The sequence below is a fragment of the Bos taurus genome, chromosome 3, assembly GCF_002263795.3.
Source record: "Bos taurus isolate L1 Dominette 01449 registration number 42190680 breed Hereford chromosome 3, ARS-UCD2.0, whole genome shotgun sequence".
Taxonomy (NCBI): domain Eukaryota; kingdom Metazoa; phylum Chordata; class Mammalia; order Artiodactyla; family Bovidae; genus Bos; species Bos taurus.
In genome coordinates this window covers 89,266,614-89,294,194 of record NC_037330.1, presented here as the reverse complement: position 1 = coordinate 89,294,194, position 27,581 = coordinate 89,266,614, and the positions used below count along the sequence as shown (strand labels likewise).

General features: G+C 39.9%; 1 protein-coding gene across 1 annotated transcript in view; it reads left to right on the top strand.

The window, feature by feature from the left end:
- The first annotated feature begins 2,494 nt into the window (after nucleotides 1–2,494).
- Nucleotides 2,495–27,581, top strand: part of C8A (complement C8 alpha chain) — a 71,825-nt gene continuing 46,738 nt past the window's right edge. The window contains 4 exon segments of the mRNA NM_001046285.1: nucleotides 2,495–2,639; nucleotides 18,434–18,536; nucleotides 24,100–24,244; nucleotides 25,569–25,716. Coding sequence (NP_001039750.1) covers nucleotides 2,563–2,639; nucleotides 18,434–18,536; nucleotides 24,100–24,244; nucleotides 25,569–25,716 — 473 coding nt within the window. The 5' untranslated portion in view covers nucleotides 2,495–2,562.

The window sequence follows — 27,581 nt, the reverse complement described above, 5'->3', positions numbered from 1 at the left end:
TGATGTTTTCAGATCCAGCTTTCCTGACGGTGAATCCAGCTGTAATGCATAGGGAGGGTTGGAGTGAGGTGAAACAGAGGCACCCTAGGAGTCTATAAGACAAGTTTAGGAGACAGCCAAGGCCCTGAAATGGATCAAAGGGAAAGTGAAGGAGAGAAACCTGGAGGGAAAATATTATAGGATTTAAGGAAGCAAGTTGGAGGTGTGGAATGTGAGAGAGGTTACCTGAAGTTAAGGAGGAATCCTGAGTGCCACTGAAGTCCTGGTTGAGGGGACTTGCACAGGGAAATGCCAAGAAGGAACTGATCTAACAAAACAGACAATATTACCTGCATACAAAAAGGAGAAGAAACTTCATCCACCAGGATTCCAGGGGTCAGGGAAGGGCAGACCATTCTTTTGGTGGTGTTTCCCAACCTTGGCACCATGACATCTGGGGCTAGAGAATTCTTTGTTGGGGGACCTGCCCTCTGCACTGTAGGATGCTTAGCACCCACAGGATGCCAGCCACATAACCTCCAAAGTTGTGACAACCATGAAAGTCCCTGGAAATTTCCAAATATTCCCTGAGAGGCAAAGTCATTGCCATTGAGACCCCTGTCGTAGGGAGAGGTCTGCTCCCCATGAGAATCGCTGCAGAAGTGTGGAAGGAAAATCTGAGCCACACGCCCCAGGGGGCTGATGACCTGGTTCAGACTCTGGACTTTGGATGGACCTGGAGGGAAGACAGAGGCACCGAGGGAGTTGGTGGAAAGAAGTGGATTCCAGGCGTGCCTCCCAGAGCTGCCCCTAGGGTGTCCAGATATAACACCTCCCATCACATCCACATGTCAGTAAAAGCATTATGAGGTATTAGTCATGGCTAGATTACTTGAGGAAAAAGTAAAAAAACAGAGTTTTCCAAATAGGTCAGAAGGATTGTAAAATTACAGCCAAGAGGACCCAGGAGTCAAAACAAAGACAGGGAGGAAGAGAGACACAGAAATCAGAGACTGGGCAGGTAGGGGACGGGGTGTGGTTTCTAGGGCCTGGAATAATTGGTATTCACCTCTGTCAAACTGCACCTTAATCTCTGAAGAACTAGAAATAATAACAACCGAGGACCTTGTTTAAATCTCCACAATTAAACCAGGTACAGATTTCTTAGGCATGCAAGCTATTCAGTACATTTTTTAAAAATAATTTTGAGATGAATAATGAGAGTACTGGCCAATCCTGCTAATGATAGAATCTGATGATTGCTGAGGATATCAAGACAGTTGTCTATTCCTGAACAGCTTAACTTCTCTGGATCTTCATTTCTTCAACTGCAAAATGAAATGAATCATTTCCATCTCATAAACTTAGTGTGAGGATTAAGTAAAATAAGACAAATGAAATGCCTGACACACGTTCAATTACTATCTTTCTATCTAACCATCTGTATGTAATTGATTTATGACTATGTCTGGACGAGTGAGAGAAGGTATGTAGACATGGTGTCATCAATCCAGTGTGTGGTTGTTGTTACAATTCTAGAGGATGTTTCTGGAGATGTCCATTTAAGGCATCTGGTTCCCTGAAGACACAAATATGCTAGAAATATTGTATGACACTTATATGTGGACTCTAAAAAAGAAATGATTCAAATGAACTTATTTACAAAACACAAACAGACTCACAGACTTAGAGAATAAATTTATGGTTGCCAAGAGGGAGGAATAGGGAGAAGGGAGAATTAGAGAGTTGGGGATAAATATGTACACACTACTATGTGTAAAATGGATAACCAACAAGGACCTACTGTATAGCAAGGGGAACTCTGCTCAATGTTACGTGGCAGCCTGTATGGGAGGGGAGTTTGGGGAAGAATGGATACATGTATATATATGGCTGAATCCCTTTGCTGTCTACCTGAAACTATCACAACATTGTTAACTGGCTATACTCCAATATTTTTTTTTAAAAAAAGGTAAAAAATAAAAACAAGATGGTAATGATACCCAATGTCTGGATGAGAGGTGGAAAGCCCATTCAATTACCCACATTTCTCAGACCCCAGATGTTTGGCAATACATTGGAGAACTTCCCCATGTAACCGGTAGCATTTCCTGTATTTTGCTGGCTGTTTATGGCTGAGTTGAAATGCCAGTATTAGCCTTATTTCAGTCTTATAAAACAAATTGATCTGACCTCAGAAATTCCAGGAGCTACTTGAAAAGATCATGAATTCTGGAGCTATATCTTGGTTTGGTTTTTGCCTCATTCTGAAAATAAGATCCCTCTGCTCAGCTGATATCGGTTATTATAAATATCCTCCTTTCCTCAACCATGTGTATATTGTTTTTCCAAAGATCTGAGGGGCAGTAGCCTTTGGTGTGTAGGATTTTAGGGAAGTTGGCTAATCAATACCCTAGTAAGTAATTAACCATATTTGAATGAGAATCAAGTGAGTTGTCTTTTTTTTTTTTTTTTTTAGTTTCAAACATTAGATAGATCCCAGACTGTAGATGTCTTTTATTCCAACTCCCTGAGTAGTTTTATTACTTTCTAGGTAATACAGGTTGGTAGCTCCTGGATGAGATGTTTGCTGCTGCTTTTTTCCTCTTATTTTTGATGACTTATCAGCCTGGGGTAACCATACAGGAGAAGGTGAACTGGTGAGTTGGCCAAAAGCTTCTGCAAAATTTGCAGTTTAAAGGGTTACTTAGCCGGGAAATGAGCTGCTGTCTTTTTTGCAACAGGCTGTTATAGGATGGAACTTTATTACTAATTCAGTGAAGGACTCCATGCTATTACTAATTCAGTGAAGGACTCCAGGTCAGTAAAAAGAGCATTCACTTGGTGTCAGATAGGCCTGTGTGCAAATCCAAGACTTAGGAGCTGGGTCATCTGGACTAAATCGCCTAATCTCTTTTCACTTGTTTCTCGACTGGTCAAATTAAAATGATAATACCTCTTCTGTAAGAGTTGCTTACCACAGTTCTGTGCTAAGTTGCTTCAGGCATGTCCAAGTCTTTGCGACCGCATGGACTGTAGCCCACCAAACTCTACTGTCCATGGAATTCTCCAGGCAAGAATACTGGTGTGGGCTGCCATTTCCTTCTCCAGGGGGTCTTCCCAACCCAGGGATCGAACCTGAATCTCTTTTGTCTCCTGCATTGTCAGGTCAGTTCTACCATTAGCTTAATGAACATGAAATAAGATCCTGGATATAAAATATATCCAACTTAATAAATGATAATTCTCTTGAATGATATTGAACAATTTAACTTCTGCTTGTCCATTTGTGAAGTATAAGAATACACATCTCATAGTGTTTGGGGGAGGATAAAATTAGATAAAGTATATAAAATTATCTTGGGAAACACAAGAGACTATAAAGATACTGAGTCATTTCATTCCAGAAAGTCAACCTTTTGCTCTGGAGTAATGAATGGATGAGATATTTATCTATGTATGCTGCATTTTATACTTTCCTTTTTCTTGAATATCCCAAACTGGCTTCATGTGTTTTTTTTTGTTGTTGTTGTTAATCTTAACATCAAGTATTTTGTAGTGCTTAAAGAGCCTCTTATTTTGCCTGTGGGATAGTTTTAAAGGAGTCCCTGTCTCCTAAACATTGAAAATTTCAACTAGAGCTATTTTATTAAAATTCTTGTTGGATGATTCAATTTTGAATCATTATTGCTTTTAAATGCTAAGCGAGAGATTTCCTTTAACTAACAACAGTTCAGAAGGGGGAAAGGCATTTTTACAAGCAGTTAATTTGCAACTTGTATTTCAAGCAAATACCATTTTGAAAAATCAGAAAATTCATCTCTAATAATTAGAAGATAAAAGGCCAGAGAACTGTGGTAAAGGAAATCTCTGCTGAGATACCCTTAATTATAAAAGCTTATCATTGTAATCCTTTTTGAAAATGAACAAAGAGTCTTGATGTTTGATGAACTTATCAAATAAGACAGACCAGTGAAGAGGCAAATTTGAAGTCAAGGCAAAAGAGAACCAATTAAATATGTTGCAAAGTGCTGAAGTAGGAAATCAAAGGTCTTGTGTCTAATGCCAGAGTGTCTGACCCTGGCTTTGCAAACGCAAAATTACATGGTGAAATAACTTGACTGGGTTCAAATTCTGGCACCAGCATGTACTATCTGTGTGATCTTAGGCAAGTTATTTAAGTTTTCTGGGCTGTAAAGTGGGAGACAAGTAACAGGAACAATTAAGTGCATAAAAGTACTTAAAATGACCCTTGGTACTTAATAAGCATTCAATGACAGCTGTTACCAGGGGTGTTCTGTGACTGTTATTGTCATTTTTTGGGGTATTTTCTTCTCTCCAATGGTTGATAAAAATGAGAATAAATTTGTAATGTGCCAATTAATATGCATCTTTTGGATTAGTCTGTGATTTCAAACTTTAAGAAAATTTAACAATGGCAAAATAAATAACTATTTTTCTCAAATAAAATCTTATATAAACACTAACATTGAAAACAGATGGTATATATTTACATTTTTAATGGCATACATTTACTTTTATAAGCTCATATTTACCATTATTATAAACAATACTGCCTGTGTGTTATTACACCATTACTATAAATTCTTAGAAAAACGGAATTGCTTGAGAAAAAATATTTTAAGATAATGTTGATGAAAAGACATTATAATATTCAGCTCAAAAATCATGACTCTCTTTTATGTGTTTTATACAAAAGATATATTTCAGCATGTGTGTTGCTTTAAAAAGTTAAAAGATTTTTTCCATCCTTTTAAGTTACTGAGATTTGTTTTACGACAAAGAATATGCTCTTAGTGAATATTTCACGGGCACTTCAAAGTGTGTTCTTATCTGTTGTTGGTGCAGTTTTAAGTCATTAAGCTGGTTGTTAAAGCTGCTCAAGTTTCACCTCCTTGTCTAACAATTACTGAGGGAAAGATGCTGCAATCCTCAACTATATTTTGCATTTATCTGTTTCTCCTTTTAGTTCTGTCAGTGTTTGCTTCATATATTTTGAAGCTCTCTTCTTATCTATCTATATACAGGTTTATCCACGATTTGCCCCTTTATCATTACAAAAGGCCTTCATATCCCTGGGTTGTGCATGGTGATTTTTTCCCCCAATATTTTAACTTATCTGACTCTTTATATTTTGCAGTATGACTCATGCAGATAACATATAGGTGGGTCTTACTTTATTATTGAGTCTAACAATCTCTGTCTTTTAATCATAGTATTTATACCACTTACATAAGATATAATTACTGATACTCATGGGTTTGGGTTTACCAATTTTCTATTTTGTTTTCTACTTGTCCCATCTGTTCTTTGTTTCTGTTTTTCTCCTTTTTTGTCTTCTTTTGGATTTTTTTTTTCTAATTCCAAATCACTTATTAGTAATTCTATTTCATTTATTTATTTTGGCTGTTACTCTAAGCTTTGCAACATTCATCATTAACTTATCACAGCCTACCTTCAAATAATATCATATCACTTCTAATACCATTATTATTTTTCCTGAATAACTTCTTTTGACCTTTCTTATGGTCAGAATGAATCTTGGTGAGAGAATGACCCGTTTTTATTAGTCAGAAGAGCTCTTTATCTTGCCTTTTTTGAAGGATATCTTTGACAAATATGAAATTCTACATGAAAAGTTCCATCTTTCCCTTCCACATTACTTTGAATATATCACTCCATTATCTTTGGCTTGTATAGTCTTTGAGGAAAAGTCTACTTTGTTATTCTTTGTTGTCAAACTTTTTAAAAAAATGGACTCAACTATTTTATCATTGATTTCCAGCAGTTTGATTATGATGTGCCTTGGTGTGATTCTGTGGATTTATAGTTCACATCAAATTTTGGGGGAAATTTGCCTTTATTAATTCAAATATGTTTTCTGCCTCATACTCTCTCCTCTCCTTCTGACTGTAGATATAGTCTATTACTTCATATTATCTTACAGAGCCCTGAGGCTCTCTTCTTTTTTTAAAAATTGTTTTTGGCAGTATTTTTTCTCTGTTTCATTTTGGAAATACTATCACATCTTCAAGTTTACTGATCTTTTCTTCTGCAATATTTAATCTTTTTTTTTTTTTGGCCCATCCAATGAATCTTTCATTTTGGTTATTATAATTTTTCAGCTTTAAAAGTTTCATTTGGTACTTTTTTGACATCTTTTACTTCTCATAATGTTTATGATTCCCTTTAATATACTTAAAATAACTCTCTTAAAATCATTGTTTGCGACTTCCATCACTTTTATTTCATGTGTCTTTAGAATTAGGAAGGACTTTGACATCAAATTGAATCTACTCATGTTACAGATAAGGGAACTGAGTCCCAGAAAGAGAAGTGGAATATTAAATAACAATCAGACTGTTTTCTCTAGGCATTTTATGAGTATTGACAAATTCAACCCTTATTATTTTCCTCTGAGATTGTTGTAATTATTATCCCCAGCAGTTGAGGGCCAGAGAGGAAACAAAGCAATTTCATATGTAAGTCACACAGCTTCCTAGTGCACAGTCAGGCCTTCTAATTCCTAGATCGATATTATTACACCATTATTGCTACCCTCACCCATCAGAAAAAAAATCTTTTCAAAACTGAGCACCCATTTTGATAAGCACTGTTTACAACACCTAGGACATGGAAGCAATCTAAATGTCCATCGACAGAGGAATGGCTAAAGATGTGGTACATATATACAATGGCCAGGCAAGAACACTGGAGTGGGTTGCCATTTCCTTCTCCAATGCATGAAAGTGAAAAGTGAAAGTGAAGTCGCTCAGTCATGTCTGACTCTTAGCGACGCCATGGACTGCAGCCCTCCAGGCTCCTCCAACCGTGGGATTTTCCAGGCAAGAGTACTGGAGTGGGGTGCCATTGCCGTCTCCGACAATGGAACATTACTCAGACATAAAAAGAATGAAATAATGGCATTTGCAGCAACACAGATGGACCTAGAGATTGTTATACTGAGTGAAATAAATCAGACAGAGAAATATAAACATCATATTATACCACTTACCTAGATGGGTGAGATGGGGTGTGGATGGGAGACGGATCCAAGAAAGAGGGAATATATATACATATAGCTGATTCACTTTGTTGTATAGCAGAAACTGATACAATATGGTAAAGCAACAATACCCACATTTAAAACAAATAGCACAAATGAACTTATTTACAAAACAGAAATAGAGTCACAGATGTAAGAAAACAAACTTAACAGTTATCAGAGGGGGTAAGTGGGAGAGGATAAGTTGAAAGATTGGGATTGACATATACACAGTACTATATATACAATAGATAACTAATATGGATCTGTAGAACGGCACAGGGAAATCTACTCAATACTCTATAATGATCTATTGAGAAAAGAATCTAAAAAGAGTGGATGTATGTATGTGTATAACTGACTTAATTTGCTATATACCAGAAACTAACACAATATTATAAACCAAATATACTCCAAAAATATTTTTTAAAGGTAAAAAAAATATATTTAATTTGGAATTAAGATACCCAAAGGCTTTTATACCACTTCCAATCTAACATTTCCACCAGTGAAGAATGAACATAAGTCCCTTGGGGCGGGGGGTTAAAGAAATACAAGTGAAGATCTCAAACATACAGAATAATTACATGGGTCTGTTTGTTTCTCTAAACAGATGAAATAGGCAGTGGAGCCTAATGAAATTTAAATCACTCTCCTCTTTTTTATTTTATTTCATGGGCATCAGAGTATTCACCAAAGTATCCTGGGCCAGGGCCATGTGAATATTTTCTGTAGTTGTCCAGATGACTGGAAATCAATATGTATTCAGGCTACATGAAATTTCAGCTAATATAAACAACTGCAGTAGTCGATGTGACTCAAAATGAGTCTCATTACTATGGACACTTTATTTCTTTCGGGGTAACTAGTCTCTAGCTGTACTTCAAGCAGCATTGGGTGTGGGCTTTGATGTGCGATCAACCTGGTTTTAAATCCTGGCTTCACCTCTTAGTAGCTATGGAACTTGGGTAAGTTGCTTAAACCCTTCAAGGCTAACTTTCTCATCTATAGAGATAATACATATTTCATGAGTGCTTGTCAAGAGTTAAAAGAGTTCACATAAAGCACTGATCATAGAAGCTGACACATGGTAAGCTTTTAGAAAACTACTCTTATTACTTTATTTCCTTTTTGTCAGCAATCCTTCACAGTATAAATTGAAATGTTTTCTAAAAATCTTCCAATACATATTGGAATATATGTTGGAATGTTTTCCAATATGGAATTTATTCTAGTATATATTGGAATGTTTTCTAAATATGTATAGTTCAATGTGGAATTCTATGTGTACCTGGAACACAGTAGATACTTTTTTTTAAATTCATTTGTCCATTTATTCATTCATTCATTTTCATTCAAAGAGTCAAAAAAAGTCTTGGTGTGAATTCTTGCTTCACCACTTACTATCAATATAACTTTAAAGCACATTATCTCATCTTCCTCTGAATCTGTTTTACTTATCTATAAAATAGATACAATATTCCACAGGAGTCTGATAAAATTTAAATTATATAAGATTGAATGAGATGATATATTCATATGAAAGTTTTTATTGAATTCCCACCGTATGCCAGGTACTGTGCTCAGCACTAGGGGACCACAGTGATCAATAGAGTCATGACCCCCTACCTTGCAGAATTTGCAGTATAGGGGTGGACATAAAGTGTGGGAGGTTCTACATATGTGGGATTATGTTAGCAGAGGGTAGGTGGGCTTTTCTGGTGGCTCAGCAGTAGAATCCAGCTGAACTGCAGGAGCGACAGGAGACCCAGGTTCAATCCCTGGGTTGGGAAGATCCCTTGGAAGAGGGCACAAAAACTCACTTCAGTTTTCTTGCCTGGAGAATCCCCATGGACAGAGGAGCCTGGCGGGCTGCAGTCCACAAGGTTGCAAAGAGTCAGACATGACTGATGAGACTTAATATGCACGGTGGGATGCAGAAAACCATCTGGAGGAAATGAGACCTAATGGAACTGGGACAGTCTGGGCAGATGGATGGGGTGTGATTATTCCATGTGGAAGAAAGAGTGTTATGCATATTGTAGGAGAACCTGGAAAAGGGTCAGAACTAGAAGTTCTGTGTGGAATTCTATGTGTACCTGGACCACAGTAGATACTGCTCATTCATTCATTCATTTCTTTCCATTCATTCATTTAATACATATTCCAGATATGCTTATGGGCTTCCCAGGTGGCTCAGTGGTAAAGAATCTTCCCACAAATAGGGAGATCTGGGTTTTATCCCTGGATTGGGAAGATCCCCTGGAGAAGAAGATGGCAACCTCTCCGGTATTCTTGCCTGAAAAATCCCATGGACAGAGGAGCCTCATTGGCTATAATCCTTGGGGTCACAAAAGTCCAACACAACTTAGTAACTAGACAAACAAACAAAAAAAAGAGGTATGGTACATAGCAAACAAAACAGATCATGTCCTTCCTCTCATGGAATTTACAGTGTAGTGATGGAATCAGTCAATAAACATGTAAACTGAACGTTTCAGTAAAAATTGTGGTAAATACTATGAAGGAAACAAAAAGGGTCCTTTAATAGAGGATGTCAGAGCGAAAGGCTGTTGCTGAGCCATGAAGGACGCTGGGATTCTTGACCTCCAGAGGAGAGGAATTCAATCCAGGGCCAGTGACAAAGCTTGATTGCTCAGAGCTTTTGTGTAATAAAGTTTTATTAAAGTATAAAAGAGATAGACAAAGCTTCTGACATAGACATCAGAAGGGAGCAGAAAGAGTGCCGCCCTGCTAGCCTTTAGCAGTATGCTATATACCTATCAGCAAGCTGTTAATTAGAGAAAGGAGATGTCTCAAAACTCAGAGTGGCACCAGATCCCCCACCCGCAACATGCATTTGGAGATAATATTGGCACAAGGTGAGTCATCCCAGGCCATAAAATGATTGACATGAATCTTGAAGAAAGGCAGATTTCCAAGCAAATGTATGGTTTCATTAACATAGATTAAGAGAACAACTGTATGAGTAAAACATACTGGTTTGTCAAGTGGGTTCTGAGTCTTAGGTGGAACCAACTTAAAGACAGAGTCTAGGGTAAATACATAGTTCATTAACATAGCGTAAGGAAAACATTTCCATAAGAAAAATGCATTGGTTAGCTCAATGTTTGAGAAAAGTTAAGTTCAGGTGGAATCAGGTATGTGTTATGGCAACATAGAATTTTAAAAGACACCTTTTCAAATTTGTATAGAGAAGGGGGAAAAAAACTTGCAGCTTTTTCCTTCTGCCACTTAAGAGAGAGAGAGAGAAAAAAATGTCTAACACGTGCAGCCTATTTCCTCACTTGCACACCTGTGGCTTTCCTGCCTGTTACCTTCTCTAGAGCAATCTAAAAATAGGCAAGTGGGGGGTTCTCTGTGGAGGTAGTTAAAATTTAAGCTGAGAGATGAAGGATAGTGAGGAGGGAGAAACCATGTGAAGAGCAGGGAGAGTGGAGAAGTCAGTACACACTAGGAACCCCAGGGGAAATGGCTTGTCAGGTTCAAGGACCTGCAGGACGGGGACAGCATGAGATCAGAGGATTGTGTCCCGAGAAGATGTCAGAAAGGTGGTCAGGGGCCAGATCACAGAGATCCTTTGGCACCTTCATGAGGAATTTGGATTTTAGTCTATGTGTAGTGAAAAACAAACAAAAAATTACATGGAATGTCTTCTATAGGGAGGGTATTATCTGATTTCTCATTTTAAAATGTGTCTGTGCAGAGCAAAGATTGGAGGAAACTGAGTGGACCATCTCAGACCATGGGAGGCCAAGCAATGATCTGGGTGAGAGATAATGGTGTCTAAAATTAGGACAAGGCAGTCTAGATAGGCAGAGGGAAAGATATTGGAGATACATCTTGAAAGCAAAACCGACAGACATTTCCAAAGGACTGGATATGGGTGTGAGGGGATGAAAGGAATTAAAGACCACTGCTAGGTACCTGGCTTGAGCAAGCATGTGTTAGGGTGGTTCTAATTACTGACATGGATAAAACTGAGAGAGGAACAGGTTAAAAGAAGAAAATTAAGGGTTTAAACGTGGAGCCATTAAGTTCACCATGCCTGAGAGGCACTTGTGGAGATATAAAATGGGACAATCGAATAAATAAGACAAGATTTCCAAGCTTGAAGATCTCAATCTAGAGGCATTACCACAGATGGTATGAGAGGCCCAGGAAATGGATCCTACTTTCTCAAAAATGAGAAAAGCCAAAAGGCAAGACTGTACCCTGAAGGATTCTAGTTTTCAGGGACATCAAAGAGAACTGGCCACAGAGGTAAGAAGGGAGCAAGGAAGTCTGGTGCTGAAGAAGTCCAAGAGAAGAAATATTTCAAGAAGGAAATTCTGGTTAACAGAGGGCAATTAAGACCAAGCCAGAAAGCTTTCCACTGAATTTAGCAACATGGAGGTCACTGGAGACTCAGCACTTTGGAAGTAAAATTTCCAATACTTGTTTCATGAGGTAAATTTCCATGGAACTGAATGGGAGTGGCTCAAGGTTGTATAATTAGTGACAATCAGCCTTGAATATAAGCATAGCCAATTTATTAGGATGACCCACTGGAAGTAATCGGGGTTGGGCTTTCTGATCTTCTCACCTGGGATGGGTAGCTAATTAATTATTCTGTGATCTACATTGCTAAGATGGCCACATTCAATTCCAGGTTTTAGGCCTTTTGCCCAATATGTCACCCTCTAAAAAGGCAGGTGGGAAGCATATCACTAGTCTCTGGCACTCCACAGAGTGGGCATTCAATCTGTTTTTGATGAAGATGAAGAGGTTTGATGAGCATGTCTGGGATTGAGAAGGTTATAGAGAAGAAACCAGCATGCATGTCAGGCTGATGCTTAGGGCTTTGCATATGTAATCTTATTCCCATATTCAAAACAGTCTCACAAGTTTTTACCATCTCTGATTTTCAGCTTTAAATAGGAGAATCTGGATTATATACATCTTTGGTATACTCTAAACCCCTTTCTGTTACATCAGTGTTTCTTCAACTGTGCTGTATGGTCTTATTACATGAAAAAAAAAAAATGACCTATGGTCAAAAATTGGGTAACTGCTGTATTAAGTAAATTAAAATGCAGAACTTCTCAGTGCCTTTTAAGTATTACTGGACATTTACATCTCCAAGAGCAGTATGTTGTATGCGGTTTATCCAACTCTATTTGACCAGATAACTTTGCTTCTTTTCCTTTTCCACCTCTAGTGCATAATTCAGGAAGCAGTACTCCACAGAGCACATTGCGCAGAATGAAAGGAACCCTACACAGACCACTATGTTTCATTGTGTTGATTCTGTAGATGAAAAACTTAAAAGCCTCTCTGGGTTCTTCTCAGAGTGGCACAGCAAGGTAGATGCCAACTAAAGACTAGAATCAAAGACTCCAGAATCTTACTGTTTGAGTAAATTTTCAGTAGCTTGGAGATGCTTTCAAACTATTTGCCAAGATTTACTAGGCCACAGATTTATTAGTGAAGTAAGCCAGAAAGAAAAACACCAATACAGTATACTAATGCATATATATTTAGATATATATTTAGATATATAATTTAGAAAGATGATAATGATAACCCTGTATGTGAGACAGCAAAGGAGACACAGATGTATATAACAGTCTTTTGGACTCTGTGGGAGAGGGCGAGAGTGGGATGATATGGGAGAATGGCATTGAAACATGTAAATTATCATATGTGAAATGAATTGCCAGTCCAGGTTCGATGCATGATACAGGGTGCTAGGGGCTGGTGCACTGGGATGACCCAGAGGGATGGGGAGGGAGGTGGGACGGGGGTTTAGGAGGGGGAACACATGTACTCCCATGGCAGATTCAAGTCAATATATGACAAAACCAATACAATATTGTAAAGTAAAATAAATAAACAGAAAAAAATGTTCCTTAAGTAATTGAAAAATTGATACAGTTCTTTTGGAAAGCCGTTTGGCCATATGTGTCATAAACTTTAAAACCATTTGTATCCTTCAATTTAGCCATCTTATTCTACAGGATGTATCTTCAGTAAATAACTTAGAATACAGAAAAACTGGGTGCTCAATACTCTAATTGTTTAATGTTAGTGGAATGGAACAATGTGCAGTCATCATAAAAATTTATATTTCTCTGATAATATTAAGTGGAAAGATAAACATATAAAAATGTAATAGTATGACCTCAACTCTTTTATGGAAATAAAGAAGGGAAAGAAACAGAATTAATGGTGGTGGAAAGTTGGGACAATTTTTTTTTTTTAATAATCTTTTCTATGTTCTCTTAAGGAGAATGCATGACTTTCAAAATCTATAAAAAATAAACTACATTTAAAAATTCATTGGCATAAGAGAAAACGCCAGTCATATTGATATTGGCTAAAAGGTTGGAGCCCTGTAACGACTTAATGAATGGTCCTTGTGTTCCTTCTGTAGCCTTGCTTCAGTGATAGCATGACTGTATGTGCCTCTGTCTAGACATCATGTCACAAAGCTTTTAAAACTACAGCAACACAGCACTGCTCTGTCTAAACTTTTGCTTCCATCCATTAATACTGTTTCCTTCCATTTTGACATCATAATGCGGTCTCTGTGGGCTTACAATGACATTATCTTGACAGTTCTACAGTGAGACGCAGAACTGATGCTGTAGTCATTTTCTGCTCCCAAACCTCTGCCCTTGTAACTTCTCTCCCATCTTTTGGTGATTAGAACCCTTGCTTTTCTCCATGTTTCTATGCTTCAAACTTTTAATATTAGGACAATCTATTAGAAAAATAACATATGGACAAAACTTTGAGCCATCTGAATGTCTAGACACCAGAATTATTTAATTAGATTCTAACTGGAAATTAAGTTCAAATAAATTTCTAAACAATGTCCTTCTATTTTCCATAAACTGGTTTCATTCTTTCCATGCCCTCTAATTCTCCCTCCTTCCCTCCCTCCCTTCCTTCTCCTCTCCTTCTCTCTCCTTCTCTCTTTCTCCCTTTCTTCTTTTCTTTACTTTCCTAAATATTTACTGAGCACCTTCCCTGGGTCTGGCACCATGATAAGTGCTGGGAGTTCAGTAGCAAACACGTGAACAGTACAAGTATCCACATTCATACAGCTTATGATCTGGTGGAGATGGCAGAAACTATACAAATATTATAAGTGTGCTAAGTTTTGAGACAAAAATGTGCAAACATTGACCAAATCATGTGAAGAGAGATATCTCATCAGTCAGAGTGCTGAAGAATGTTTTCCTAAGGAACTGATGTTTATGATGAGGCTGAAGACACCTAGGAATTAATTAACCAGGAGAAAGATACTTGGATTCTTTCAAGACTGGGTTTCCAGATAGGTGTGATCAACAGAACAGTGGGGTCCAGGAATTCGGGACATAATTACAATTTTAAAATGATGGGTCATGAAATAAAAACTGATTGTGAAGGAAAATGAAAACAGGGGAGGTCTTATTGCTAGAGAGAAAGCTTAGGAGTCAATGGAGGCCCCAACGAGGTCCAAGAAAAGTTCATGGGAATCCTTGAGTATATAGAGATAGAAGGAAAAGAGGCTGTGGAGCCCCAAATAACTTCATAGGTGACCCATGAATTAGTCATTTGGAAGGGAAGCTGTTTCAGAGAGCGAACGTCCAGGATGAAATCATGGAAGATAATGGAACAGAGAAAAGAGTCACTCAAGAGGAAGAAAAGGAACAACTGAGAGCAGAGAGCATTGAGTGACTCATCTATAGAGATGCTGAGGTCTCCCAGGGTGATGAGAGGAACTGGAGTAGAGAGGAAGATGATAAACTGAACACTAAAGTTTTCTTTGAAAGGACGATAGAGCTGGTGTTCTATACTAACATCATTTTATAAATCAGAGTTTCTCAAAGTGTGGTCTGCAGACTGTAGGCAGTCCCCAAGATCTTATGAGGGCAGCATCTGGGAATTCAAAACAATTTCACAATAATCCTAAGATATTATTTTCTCTTTTCACTGTGTTTATGTTTGCCCTGGTGGTATAAAGTTAATGTTGAATAAAGCAACTGTGGCCTTGACACATATCAAGGCAGTGACGTCAAACTTATAGGAAAGGAGTTGTTTCACTTAGAAAATTCCTTAAAACAGTTAAAATTGTTAATTTTATTAAAACACAATCTTTGAAAACTTGTTATTTAAATATTATTTATGGCCAAATGAAAATAATGCATATAGAACTTCTACTGAACCTGAGTATGATGACTGTCTTGAGAAAAAGCAACTGTTTGAGTTAAGTCAAGGTTGATATCTTTTTGCTGGAACACTGTTTTTACTTGACAAAATGACTGTTAGACAAACTACTGTTTTTCAGGCTAAGATAATTGGGAGACATCGTCTCAAAAATGAGCAGAGGGCCTATTACTTCCAGGAAAACAGATAGCATTATTTGTTACCAATGACAAAATTTGGGCTTTCAAAAGAAAATTAAAATTTCGGAAAACATATTCACTACTATGAGCTTGAGATCACTGTTAATATTAATAAATTTGACTTTAAAATATCTTATATTGAAATATGTGAATATTTTTAGGATACATGCACTCTGGGAGCCATTATTTTCTCAATTTCCAATGTTTGCTGTTATAAAAATTATGTATGGATGTTGTTGTTGTTTACTTGCTAAGTCATGTCCGACTCTTTTGAGACTCCATGGACTGTAGCCCACCAGGCTCCCCTGGGATGGCTTGCCAAGATCCCCTTGCATGGGATCTCCCAGGCAAGAATACTGGAGTGGGTGCCATTTCCTTCTCCAGGGGACCTTCCCCACCCAGGGACTGAGCACGTATTTCCTGCACTGGCAGGTGAATTCTTTACCACTGAGCCACCAGGGAAGCCCATGCATGGGTACTGGATCCATTTAAAGCGTACACAGACCAATGAGTTTTAATGTAACAGAGAATTTAAAAATTCACCAACAGGCTTTCAGTTTACAACTACAACTAACATTTAAAAAATTACTGCTTTTAAAGTGTTGGTGCAGCATCAAAGAACATCCACAATTATCTGAGAAGACTATTAAAACACTCCTCAACTACATTACTTTTTCAACTACATAATTGTATGATGTTGGAGTTTCTTCATAGATTTCAATTAAAGCAACATAAAGCAACACATTCAATGAAGAAGCAGAGGTGAGAGTCTAGCTGCTTCCTATAAACCAGGCATCAAAGAGATTTGCAAAAACATAAAACATAACACTTTTCAATAATTATTTTTCTTGGAAATGGATTTTTAAATAAATATACATGGTGACATGTAACAATTTCACAATGATTTTAAATGGGAAAATAAACACTTCAAAATTTCTTAGTTTTGATTTTTAATTCTGTGACTATCAATAGGTCCCCTTAAATAAAAGCTCTTCAGGGTCCTCATAATATGTTAGTGTATAAAGGGTTCCTAGGACCAAAGTTTGAGAACCAATGATAAATGTGAACACCACTTTCCTGAGGATCCTACAGCTTCCTGTCTGGGGTTGCAGCCTAGGGGGACATCATTCCTTATGAGGAGCAGCTCATGGCATAATCAGACTGAGTTTTGAAGCACTACAGCATCATCCTTGCATATGGTAGAGGCACAATATATTTTTATTCTTTATTTCTTAAAACTGTGATTGACTGAAGGGCAAACATGCACAATTATTTTTTTTATTTGCTTAAATTTTACATCTCAAAAGTGATGCATGGAAATGAAAAGAGTTCTCGGGATGGAAGCTGGTGATGGTTGTACAACAACAATGGTTTGTACTCAATGCCACTGAACTATACACTGAAAAATGATTATGGTAAAGTATAAGTTTTATGTTATGTATATTTTGCCACAACAAAATATTGGGATAAAAAGAGCAATAGGCCATATATCTTTTGTTTTAAAAACAGCACATGCAATTTTTAAGAAGGAATGATAGAATTAATCAAGTATTGGAAATACCCCTGCAGCCCAGGGTTCCAAGTAAAAACTGTGCCTTTATGAACGTTCCTCTCATTTCCTTGCTCTATCCCCATTCCTACTTCCGGATAATTTGAAGGTTAAGGGAATATATATTGTGATATTGTTTCATGTTCTGTGGCTACAAGTACCCAGATGCCCAAATCAATGGGCAACCTGTACAAATTTTTAAAAATTAAGCATCTGTTCAGCCATAAAAAAGGGGAAAATTCTGCCATTTGTGACAACATAAATGAACATGAAGTACATTATGCTAAGTGAAATAAGCCAGGCAGAAAGAAGGCAATACTGCATGATCTCAGGCATATGTGGGAATCTAAAGAAAAGTCTAACTCATAGAACCCGAGATAGAATAGAGGGGCTTGGGGCAAGAAAAACATGGGCAGAGGTTGGTCACAGGATATAAACTTTCTGTCATAGTGATAGCTTATGGTAAGTGATGGCGGATTCATGATCTCCGAAGAAGATTTAGCTTTGGGATAAGGGACCAGGCTTGATCACTCAAGAGCGTTTGTGTAGCAGAGTTTTATTAAAGTGAAAAAGGAACAGCAAAAGCTTCTGACATAGACATCAGAAGGGGGGCAGACAGTGCCCCCCTCGCTAGTCTAAACAAGGGAGTTATATACATTTTAAATTAGTTATTACAATAAATCAAAAGAAAGTCTCAAGGTTGTAAAGATCTTACTAGACCCACTCACATAATTTACATTTTAAGATAACAGGATTAGCCAGGAGGTTTTCAGGAAGGAGAAATTGTCCTCAAGCAGAATACACTGTTGTTATATAATCCTTAGTACAGAGTTTAAACTGAGTTGTTTGTTGTGTAATCATCAGAAAAAAATTATGTGACTAAGACTAAGGAATGTAAAGAGGAAAAAAGAAAAGATTTTTGTCCCTTCCTTCTCCTTAAGAATTCCAGACCCCTATCTCCACTTCGAGAGCCCCAGACCACTTTCTCCTCCTCGGGGACCCCGGACTTCTTATCAGCCTTCTTATCGACTCTCTCAATACCCAGGATGAAAAGTTCTGGGTTTCTAGCATGCAGCATGGTGACTAGAGTTAGTAATAGCAGAGTGTACACTTGGAATTTTCTAAGAGAGTAAGTCTGAAATGTCTTAGCACACCAAAAAAGGAAAAAAGGTAATTATGGGAGGTGAGGTATATCTTTCCCTTGATTGTGATAATCATGTCACAATGTATATGCATATCAAACTATCACACCCGTCATCATACATATACCATACAATTTTTTTTTTATCAGTTATGCCTCAATAAAGCTGGGGAAAAATTCAGCATCTGTTTACATATTATTAAGATGCCATCATATTAAAACACCTTTTCACATTTATAATTACAGAAATTCAAATGATCATGATAAATTAAAAACTGAATCGAGGTCTTCCGTCTCTTTAGGAGAGTCAGTCGAGCTGTTCAGAGTTTCACCCCCACAGCGGTCTCCTGCCAGCTGGACAACTGGGCAGAGTGGACAGACTGCTTTCCATGCCAGGACAAAAAGGTGAGACGTTAATAACCAATTTTGGAGCATTTGGCATTTGAATCGTGCAGTATGCATTCAAATGGGGATACGCAGTTGGCACTATACATCTAGAAGTCTGGGGAGAAAATGGGTCTAGAAATAGGTATTCAGAAGCCATACACACATGACGGTGGAACATATTTCTGCTTCTTCTGATTTTGTTTGTAAGGCATTTGGATGAGGCTACCCAGACATGTATGTTATGGCTTAGATGGAAAAAAGTAGCCTTCCAGACATGGGCACACTGATCCCCACTGGCCCCTCTGGGTCCTGGCCAACCTACTGCCCTCTAGTGAGAGTCATCTGGAGGGCCCAATGACTTGGAACAAAATGCCAAGCTGTCCATGACCTATGGGAAACTGAGATAAACCAAAGCATGCCACACAGGGTGTTTCTGAGGATTTCACTTTCATGCACTGAAAAAGGCTGACACGCCCAATGAACAGATGTATATCTATCTTGCCCACATAAGTGGTTTTAATTAGTCCAAAATGATTGCTAAACTCAGCAGCATAAGGGGGATGTTGGGCGCACTCTGCTCTGGCAGGGAGAAGTATTACAGCTCTGTCTTTGTGCAGAATCACTGGCCTATCAGTGATACAGATATAGTAAAAAGACTGACTCTATTCTGCTTTCTTAGTATTTTAAAATCTCTGGAGATAACACACACCTTCACTGGACACAGGCGGGTGCAGCCCCTTACGTGGCACACCACTGCTGAGCCTTGTCTACTAGTCTCTTGCTGTCAAGCCTGTGTTTCAGCTTTGATTGAACAGCTTAGATTCTGGTTTGCACCTTAATTGCTGTGTTACTTTGGACATATGTTTTACCTTCTCTGTGCCTCTGATTCTAGTCTATAAGTGAAGGAGGAACAGTATGTACATCATAGGGATTTTGAGAACATCCAAAGAATAATGCATACAAACATGCTTTTCATGGCATCTGGCACACAATCAAAGTGAAAGTCACTCAGTCCTGTCTGACTCTTTGTGACCCCAAGGACTATACAGTCCATGGACTTCTCCAAGCCGGAATACTGGAGTGGGTAGCTGTTATCTTCTCCAGGGGATCTTCCCAACCCAGGGATCGAACCCCAGTCTCCCACATTGCAGGATTCTTTACTGGCTGAGTCACCAGGGCACATAGCAAGTGTTCAATAAATGTGAGCGGTTTCCTTCCTGTGCCCTCCTCTCTACCCCTACTCCCTCTGCCCCGAATCAAGCCCTGCTCTTTTCTCATTTGACCTGTTACAGAGTCTGCGAATGGTTCTCCTGCCTCCAGCCCCCTCCTCAGTGAGACAGGAGAGTGCTCTGGGAAGATCTGATGACAGTGGTGGAAACACCATTTGGACCTAGTTTATTTGACTCTGAAGGCTAAAATTTATGATCTTGCCTCTCCCACCTCTGGGATATGCCAAAGAGTTTTAGGCATTCCGGTTTAAAAATATCTGGCCCCCGATTCTCATTCTGCTTTGACATTCTGGATTAATTTTCTGAATCTGCTGTGATAAATGCCACAAACTGGGTGGCTTAGAACAGCAGAAATGTATTCTCGCACAGTTCTGGAGGCCAGAAGTCTGCAATCGAGGTGTCAGTAGAGTCAGGTGCTCTCTGGAAGCTCCAGAGGAAAAGCTGTTCTTTGCTTCTTCCAGTTTCTGGGGGTTGCTCACTCCAATCTCTGCTCCTCTGTCTGCATCACTCGTCCCCTCTGTGTGCTTCCCTTATGTGTATAAGTGAAATCCCCCTCTGCCTTCCTCTTATAAGGACACTGTGATGGCATTCAGAGTCCGCCTGGATAATCCAGAGTAATTTCTCCAAATTAATGATGTCTACAAAGATCCCTTCCCCAAATAAGGTAACATTTACTACTTTCAAGGATTAGGACTTGATTTCTTTGCATGGCCATTATTCAACCTATTATACATTGAAATAACATCCTAAAGCTACAATTTTCTCTTGTGTTACAGTTTAGATAGCAGATAGCACAGATGAATGACTTACAGTTTCCATCTTCATTGATTACTTTCTTAGGGATTCAAAAAGTCGTGTCTTTAAGGTAATTCTTAAAATGATTCTGTTAACTATTTAATTGAAGGCCATCTGAGTTTTTTTTTAATTATTATTATGTTTCTTCCTCTCAAAATCTCCCAAAGATGTGCATTTCTGAAAAGAAACATTGTCTACTAGGTAGAAAAGAAAATTATGTCTTAATGATACCAACCATGGGCAATGGCACTGAGCAGTCCCTGGGGGAGTATCCTTATCAACCTGTCTGCAATACAATGTCTTCATTATTTCATAACAACCTAGAAACTAGGGAGTGGGTGGGAATGAACGTGATGCCTGCACCATCATTCCAAGTATAGAAACCACAGGAAGGATGTTGATGACAATAATAGTGGCCATTTATTGAATAATTTCTGTAGACTAAGGACTGTGCTAATGCTTTAAATAAATTATCTTCTTATTTGACTTTGGCAGCCAGTAGTGGGTGATATACAGATAGATACCATCCTCCCCTTTGCTTAGGTTGCCCATTAAGAATGCAGCAGAGCCTCAATTTAAAATCTGGCTGGTTTGATTCCAAAATACCCATGAATCTGAACTGTATGGCTCTCCTGGAGCTATATGGAGAGTAGTGAGTGATATTAGTGGTTACCTAATCCAATACCTTCTCAGCCATAATTGTTCCAGAGTAGTCCAACAGCCACAAGGATGATGACAAAGGTGACAGCTCTTATTACTGGGCACACACCAGAATGGAACAGAGAGCCGATGTCTCTACCTGTGTGATCACTAATCTTCAGAACACTCTCAGATCTCTCTCATGTTATAGATGAGAACACCGAGGGTCAGAGGAATTAAGGAGTTTATCCAGTGACCCATACACTGTGAGTTGCAGAACTGGAATTCTAACCCAGTTTAAGATGGGATCATTAATAGAATGTAAGCTCCTAGACTTGTGAGAATGAAGTGAGATAAACAACGTAGAGGGACTTCCGTGGTGGCCCAGTGGCTCAGATTCTGCACTCCCAGTGCACAGGACCCAGGTTTGATCCTGGTCAGGGAACAAGGGGGCTTCCAGGTGGTGCTAGAACCTGCCTGCCAATGCAGGAGACATAAGAGACATAGGTTCAATCCCTGGGTGGAGAAGATCCCCTGGAGGAGGCATGACAACCCACTCCAGTATTCTTGCCCGGAGAATCCTATGGACAGAGGAGCCTGGTGGGCTACAGTCCACAGGGCCGCAAAGAGTCAGTCATGACTGAAGTGACTTAGCCCTCAAGCCTGCACAGAGGAAACTAGATCCCTCATGCCACAAACTGAGAGCTTGCATACCCCAACTAAAGAGCCCATATGCTGCAACTGAGACCAGGCACAGCTAAATAAATAAGTAATAATATTTTTTAAAAGAATGTAAAGTGTTTAGCCAATAGTAAGCACTCAATAACTGGTAGCCACCATCATCATCATCAACACATTGGTAACTTCAGGTCTCATAATTGATGAATGTTTTTGAAGGGCAAGAAAGAGAAGAGAACTGGCTCTATATTGGTATGACAAGCTCTCTTGTATTTACTGCGTTGTGGAACAAGAATGAGGGTAGACACTGAAAATATCTTCATATTCCCACATTGACCGTTAATTATAATCTCTTCCCATCAAGTTTACAGATCTGCCATCGCTGTTATTGACAGGCATGAAAGGCAGATGGACTGGTTGGAGCCTCACTTCTTTTTGCTACAACTGCCTCTTTGCTAAGGAGCAGTCATGTAGGCAGATGTGAGCAAGATGAAAGAGACAGGAAGTCACATTGCTTTGTACTCATCCCTGAAAGCATCTGGAAAAGGCTGAATTGATAATGGTAATGATGTAGAAAACATTTCTGCTTATGAAGCACCAATGATATGCCAGGCACAAGGCTGCATGGTCTCAGACCTCTCGCTTAGCTCTCACAAAACCCTTTTGAGCTAAGGTATCATCACAACCACTTTACATATTAGACAACAGATGCTCAGAAAAGATAAGTGACTTGCTCATGGGCAGTTGGTAAGTGAATCTGGGGTTTGAACCCAAGTGGGTCTAATTTTGGGCTAATTTCATGCCTCTGCTCTTCCAACTATAGGACACAGGTGGAGGAATCATTAGCAGTTATGATTAATGAAGTCAACTAGGTCAACCACCTCATTTTACAGACTTGGAAACTGAGGCAGAAAGTACCAGGCACTGATACTGTAGACAGTGAGTCAGGAACTCGATTCTCTTCTTTTCAAGTCATTGCCTTCTTATTTACTTACTTACAATCTTGAAGGCAGGGCCTGTGGGCTGTAAGAGGCAGCAGAAAATATGGTGCTGACTGACACTCATATACCCCCATGTTCTGTGTTGTTATATTTTTTATCTCGTCAACTAGACTCTGAGCTTCTCAAAGACGGGGATGGAACTTCAATTTCTTGGAATTTCTCACTGTTCAGCTTCCTCCTTATACACTAGTATCTCATACTGTACACCCTATAGAAAACAGTAACATAAAAACATCGAGCCCAAGATTGGTATGCATTTTATTCTTTCTGTCCTTTCTTCAGTAAGTATTTATTCATCTGCAGTCAAAGCTGGACACAGAGGCTCAGATGGTGTCTTCAGAGCTCTCTTTGTCTCTCGACCTCTTGCATGGGCTCTTTCTACCTCGTAGGCAACATGACCACTTGATACCCGGCAACTTCAGCTAAAAAGGAACTGTCTTTTCCAAAAGTTCTGAAAGAAAATTCCCAGAGAGGACTATGATTGCCATAAGGCTGAGTCATGAACCAATCATTGCAACTTGGCAGATATGGGGCTCTGGTTTCCCTGCCTCAATCATATCCACACAACCCTGTGACTAAGGGGGTGACATCACCCCTACCTGAATCATATGAGATATGTCACAAGGAAAGAGGAGATGCCATGACCAGAAAAAAATTTTACAAAGGAGAAGCAATAAATATCTTCTAAAAGTGCCTCCCACGCAATGCATCATAGATCAAATGCCAAGTATATGAAGCCAAATAAGACACGGTCCTCCCTTTGGCAGCCCTAAAAAATTGTTCCTAAAATAAGGAGATAGGTAAAGCAAGAAGTAGACAATAACAACCTTGTATGACAAGTGCTAGGAGAGAGGAGTCAGGGGAACTGAGGAATATACTACTGAGTTATAGAGGTTTTATTCCCAAGAAGATAAACCATGAGTCTTGAAAGATGAATAGGTACTAACTGGTACTTTCAGAAAGGAAGATGGAGGTCCTTCCTGACAAGGAGGAAGACCCTAGAAATACCTAGTCCAAACTTCTCATTTGATGTTTGGAGGCCCTAATTCAATATTCCAGCTGATGACAACCTCTGGTTGAACATCACCATTTATGATTACTCATCCCCTCAAAAGACAGCTTTGCAGGGAGCTCTCAATCATTAAGACAGTCATTCCTTATGTTGAGCTGAGACCTGCCTGCACCAATCTCGGTTGATTGATAAGACAATGAATGTGTCTGTTTCCAAATCTGATTTAGTACAGATACCGGAGCCTCTTGCAGCCAAACAAGTTTGGGGGAACCATCTGCAGTGGGAATGTCTGGGACCAAGCCAGCTGTCACAGTCCCACAGCTTGTCTGAGTCAAGCACAGTGTGGACAGGATTTCCAGTGTAAGGAGACAGGTGAGTAGCATCTCAGCAGGATAACAGCTGTGCCTGTCAAACTTAATGTACAAAACAGTTCTCCAGGACCTTGTTAGAATGCAGAATTCCAGAGCCCTGAAAGTTATCATTCTGGAAGTTTTAGATGGGACCTAGGAACCTGAATTTGAAGCCAAGCCAGCAATCCAAGTAATCTTGATGCAAGTTTTTGGGAACATATGTTGATTTGAAAAAGGTACAATTCACACATCCATCCATTCATTGAATAAATATTAATTGAGTGCATATGATGACCAGGTAATGTGCTACCTGCTGGTGATGCAGAGAGAAAAAAAATTCATGTGCTTGATCCTCAGTACTCCTAGACTCTTTGGGAGACAGACCAATAAGCCATCAGTGACAATATCCTATGATAGCCAGTGTAATGAGTGTATGTATAGGGCCCAATGTACAGATTCTCTGGCAGGGTTGCCTAAATCTGCTTTGGAGAGTCAGGGCAGGATTCAACATGGTACTTGAACTGAGACTTAGAAAATGAACAAGTTTGCTAAGAGACAAAATGTGCAAAAGCACAAGGGTTTAGGGACTTGCAATCAGCCCAAAATAAGTGCTTTGGGAAGAGAGGCAGGGGATAGGCCAGGGTTTTAACTGGGGACCAGATGGTGGCATTTGGAGACAGAGGAATGGGGAGACTCTGGAGGGTGCAGAGCATTTTAGATCCCTGGGACTATGATGTGGAGACTGAGTAGAGAGGAGGAGCCTGGGGCAGGGTCTGAGCTGAGGGCCTGCAGGTGGGAGACAGCGAGGCTGGGAGGAGGGTGGAGGCAGTGAAGATTAAAGGGGGATTTGACAGCACTGAGGACTGAAGGGCTGTTTCAGAGATGGAACAGAGCCAGTGGTCATATATGGATGTGAGCGTTGGACTATAAAGAAAGCTGAGCGCCAAGGAATTGATGCTTTTGAACTGTGGTGTTGAAGACTCTTGAGAGTCCCTTGGACTGCAAGGAGATCCAACCAGTCAATCCTAAAGGAAATCAGTCCTGAATATTCATTGGCCACCTGATGCAGAGCTGACTTTGAAAAGACCCTGATGCTGGGAAAGATTGAAGGTGGGAGGAGAAGGGGATGACAGAGGATGAGATGGTTGGATGGCATCAATGACTCAATGGACATGAGTTTGAGGAAGCTCTGGGAGTTGGTGATGGACAGGGAGGCCTGGCGTGCTGCAGGCCGCAAAGAGTCGGACACGACTGAGCGACTGAACTGAACTGAACTGATACAGGTCATGAGGGAGGGGGAGGAGACCTGGAGGCTCTAGAAGCATCCACCGCCTCTCCTTGCTCAGGTCGCTGCCTGAAACGCCACCTGGTGTGTAATGGAGACAAGGACTGCCTGGACGGCTCTGACGAGGACGACTGTGAAGACGTCAGGATCTTGGAAAATGACTGCAGCCAGTATGACCCAATTCCAGGATCAGAGAAGGCAGCCTTGGGGTGAGTCACTGCCTGCTGGCTCTGTGAGTCCCGGGCATGATCTCTCATCAATCATGAGTATCGGTTTCAGGGAAACAAGAGGGTCTTTGGGAGGAATTCCTCTAGAGTGCATCCTGAGAGGCCATTGTCCCTCTAGTGTCTTAGTTCATTCAGGCTGCTCTAACAAGATAACAGACATTTATTTCTCAGACTTCTGCGGCTGGAAGTCTGAGACCAGGGTGCCAGCCTGGTCAGGTGAGGGTGTTCTTTCAGTTAGCAGTCTTCTTGCTGTGTCCTTCCATGGTGGAAGGGATCAGGGTGCCCTGTGGGTTTCCTCTGTAAGAGCAGTAGCTCCATTCATGAGGGGGTCTACCCTGATGACCAAAGCACCTCCCAAAGGTCTCCCTCTATATACCACCACATGGGGGCTTAGAGTTTTAGCATATGAATTTTGGGGGGGGGCACAAAATTCAGTCCATAACAGGTGAGTTGCTCAGTCCTGTTTACATGACATAGCTCTTGTTTTCCCCTCTATGTCTCTATCCGCATATCCTTATTTCACCCTTTCCCACTCTACTGTTCATTCCTCTTGCGCCAATTACATTTCCAAGGCCCATTTATCACTACATCTTCTACAAAGGCTTCCAATATTCCCCCAAATAACTCTTCTCTGACTAAGTGCACTTTTCAGTAGCCTTATTCATACTCTGCTTTGCACTGCAGTTGCTGATACAACCAAGGCCAACATAGTGACACACTGCAAGAAAATGGACTTCAAGGTGAGACACAGTGGAGCTTGAATCTCCACTTTGCGACTGCTGACTTACACCTCTCAGGACACTTTTTTTTTTTTTTTTTTTAATCTGTTGAGATCCAATGAGCCTTGATTCTAACTTTGCTTCATTGTATACCTTATGTTTAGGCTCAAACTCACACACACAACACTCACTTTTCTTCTGAGATTTCATAAAGTTAGTTCTTTCTTTCTGGAATATCTTGCCTATATTCCTATCTGGTTACCTTTTTACCTAGTGTTATGCACTGAATTGCATCCCCGTAAAATTCATATGTGGAAGCCCTAACACCTATGTGATTATATTTAGAGATAGGGCCTTTACGGAGGTAATTAAGGTCAAATGAGGTCATAAGGGTGGGCCCTAATCCAACAGGACTGGTATACTTATATGAGGAAGAAGAGACACAGGAGAGCTCTCTCTCACCACACGCACAGAGAAGGCCCCATGTGTGGACATGGTGAGAAGGTGGCTATCTGCAACCCAGGAAGAGAGGCCTTATCAGAAACCAACCCTGGTGGTACCTTTCTCCTAGACTTCCAGCTTCCAGAACTGAGAGAACATAACTTTGTCAAAATTCTTTGAGTCACCCGGACTTGGGTATTGTACTGGGTGTATTTTGCTGTGACAGCCCAGTTAAGATACCCAGGCATCATGTCCTCTAGCTGGTCTTTTTGACGCCCCCTCTCCTCCTCTCAATGCTGTTTAGGCTGACTTAGTCCCCTCCCACTGCTCCTAGCATCCCTGCGTGTCCTCCTCTGCCAGCACTTAGCCAACAGGGCGGAGACATCTGTTTCCCAGGCTGAAGGATCCCTCATCATCTCTGCCTCTCCAGCACCCAGCACAGGGCTGAGCTTGTAGTGATACATGGTATTGCTAGTCTTTGCTTTGGGCCTTGTCCCCTAACTTGAACATAAACTCTTTGAGGACAGAGGCTGCTCTGATTCATGTTTTTCATCTCCTCAGCCTTTATATCAGAGCTTTTCCTAGAACAGTCTGCCACTGAGTATTGATTGCAGTGAAACAAATCAATAGGAGCAGCGGGATCTTTACAGATGAGGAGACAGAGAGGTAGTGATCACCACGCCACAG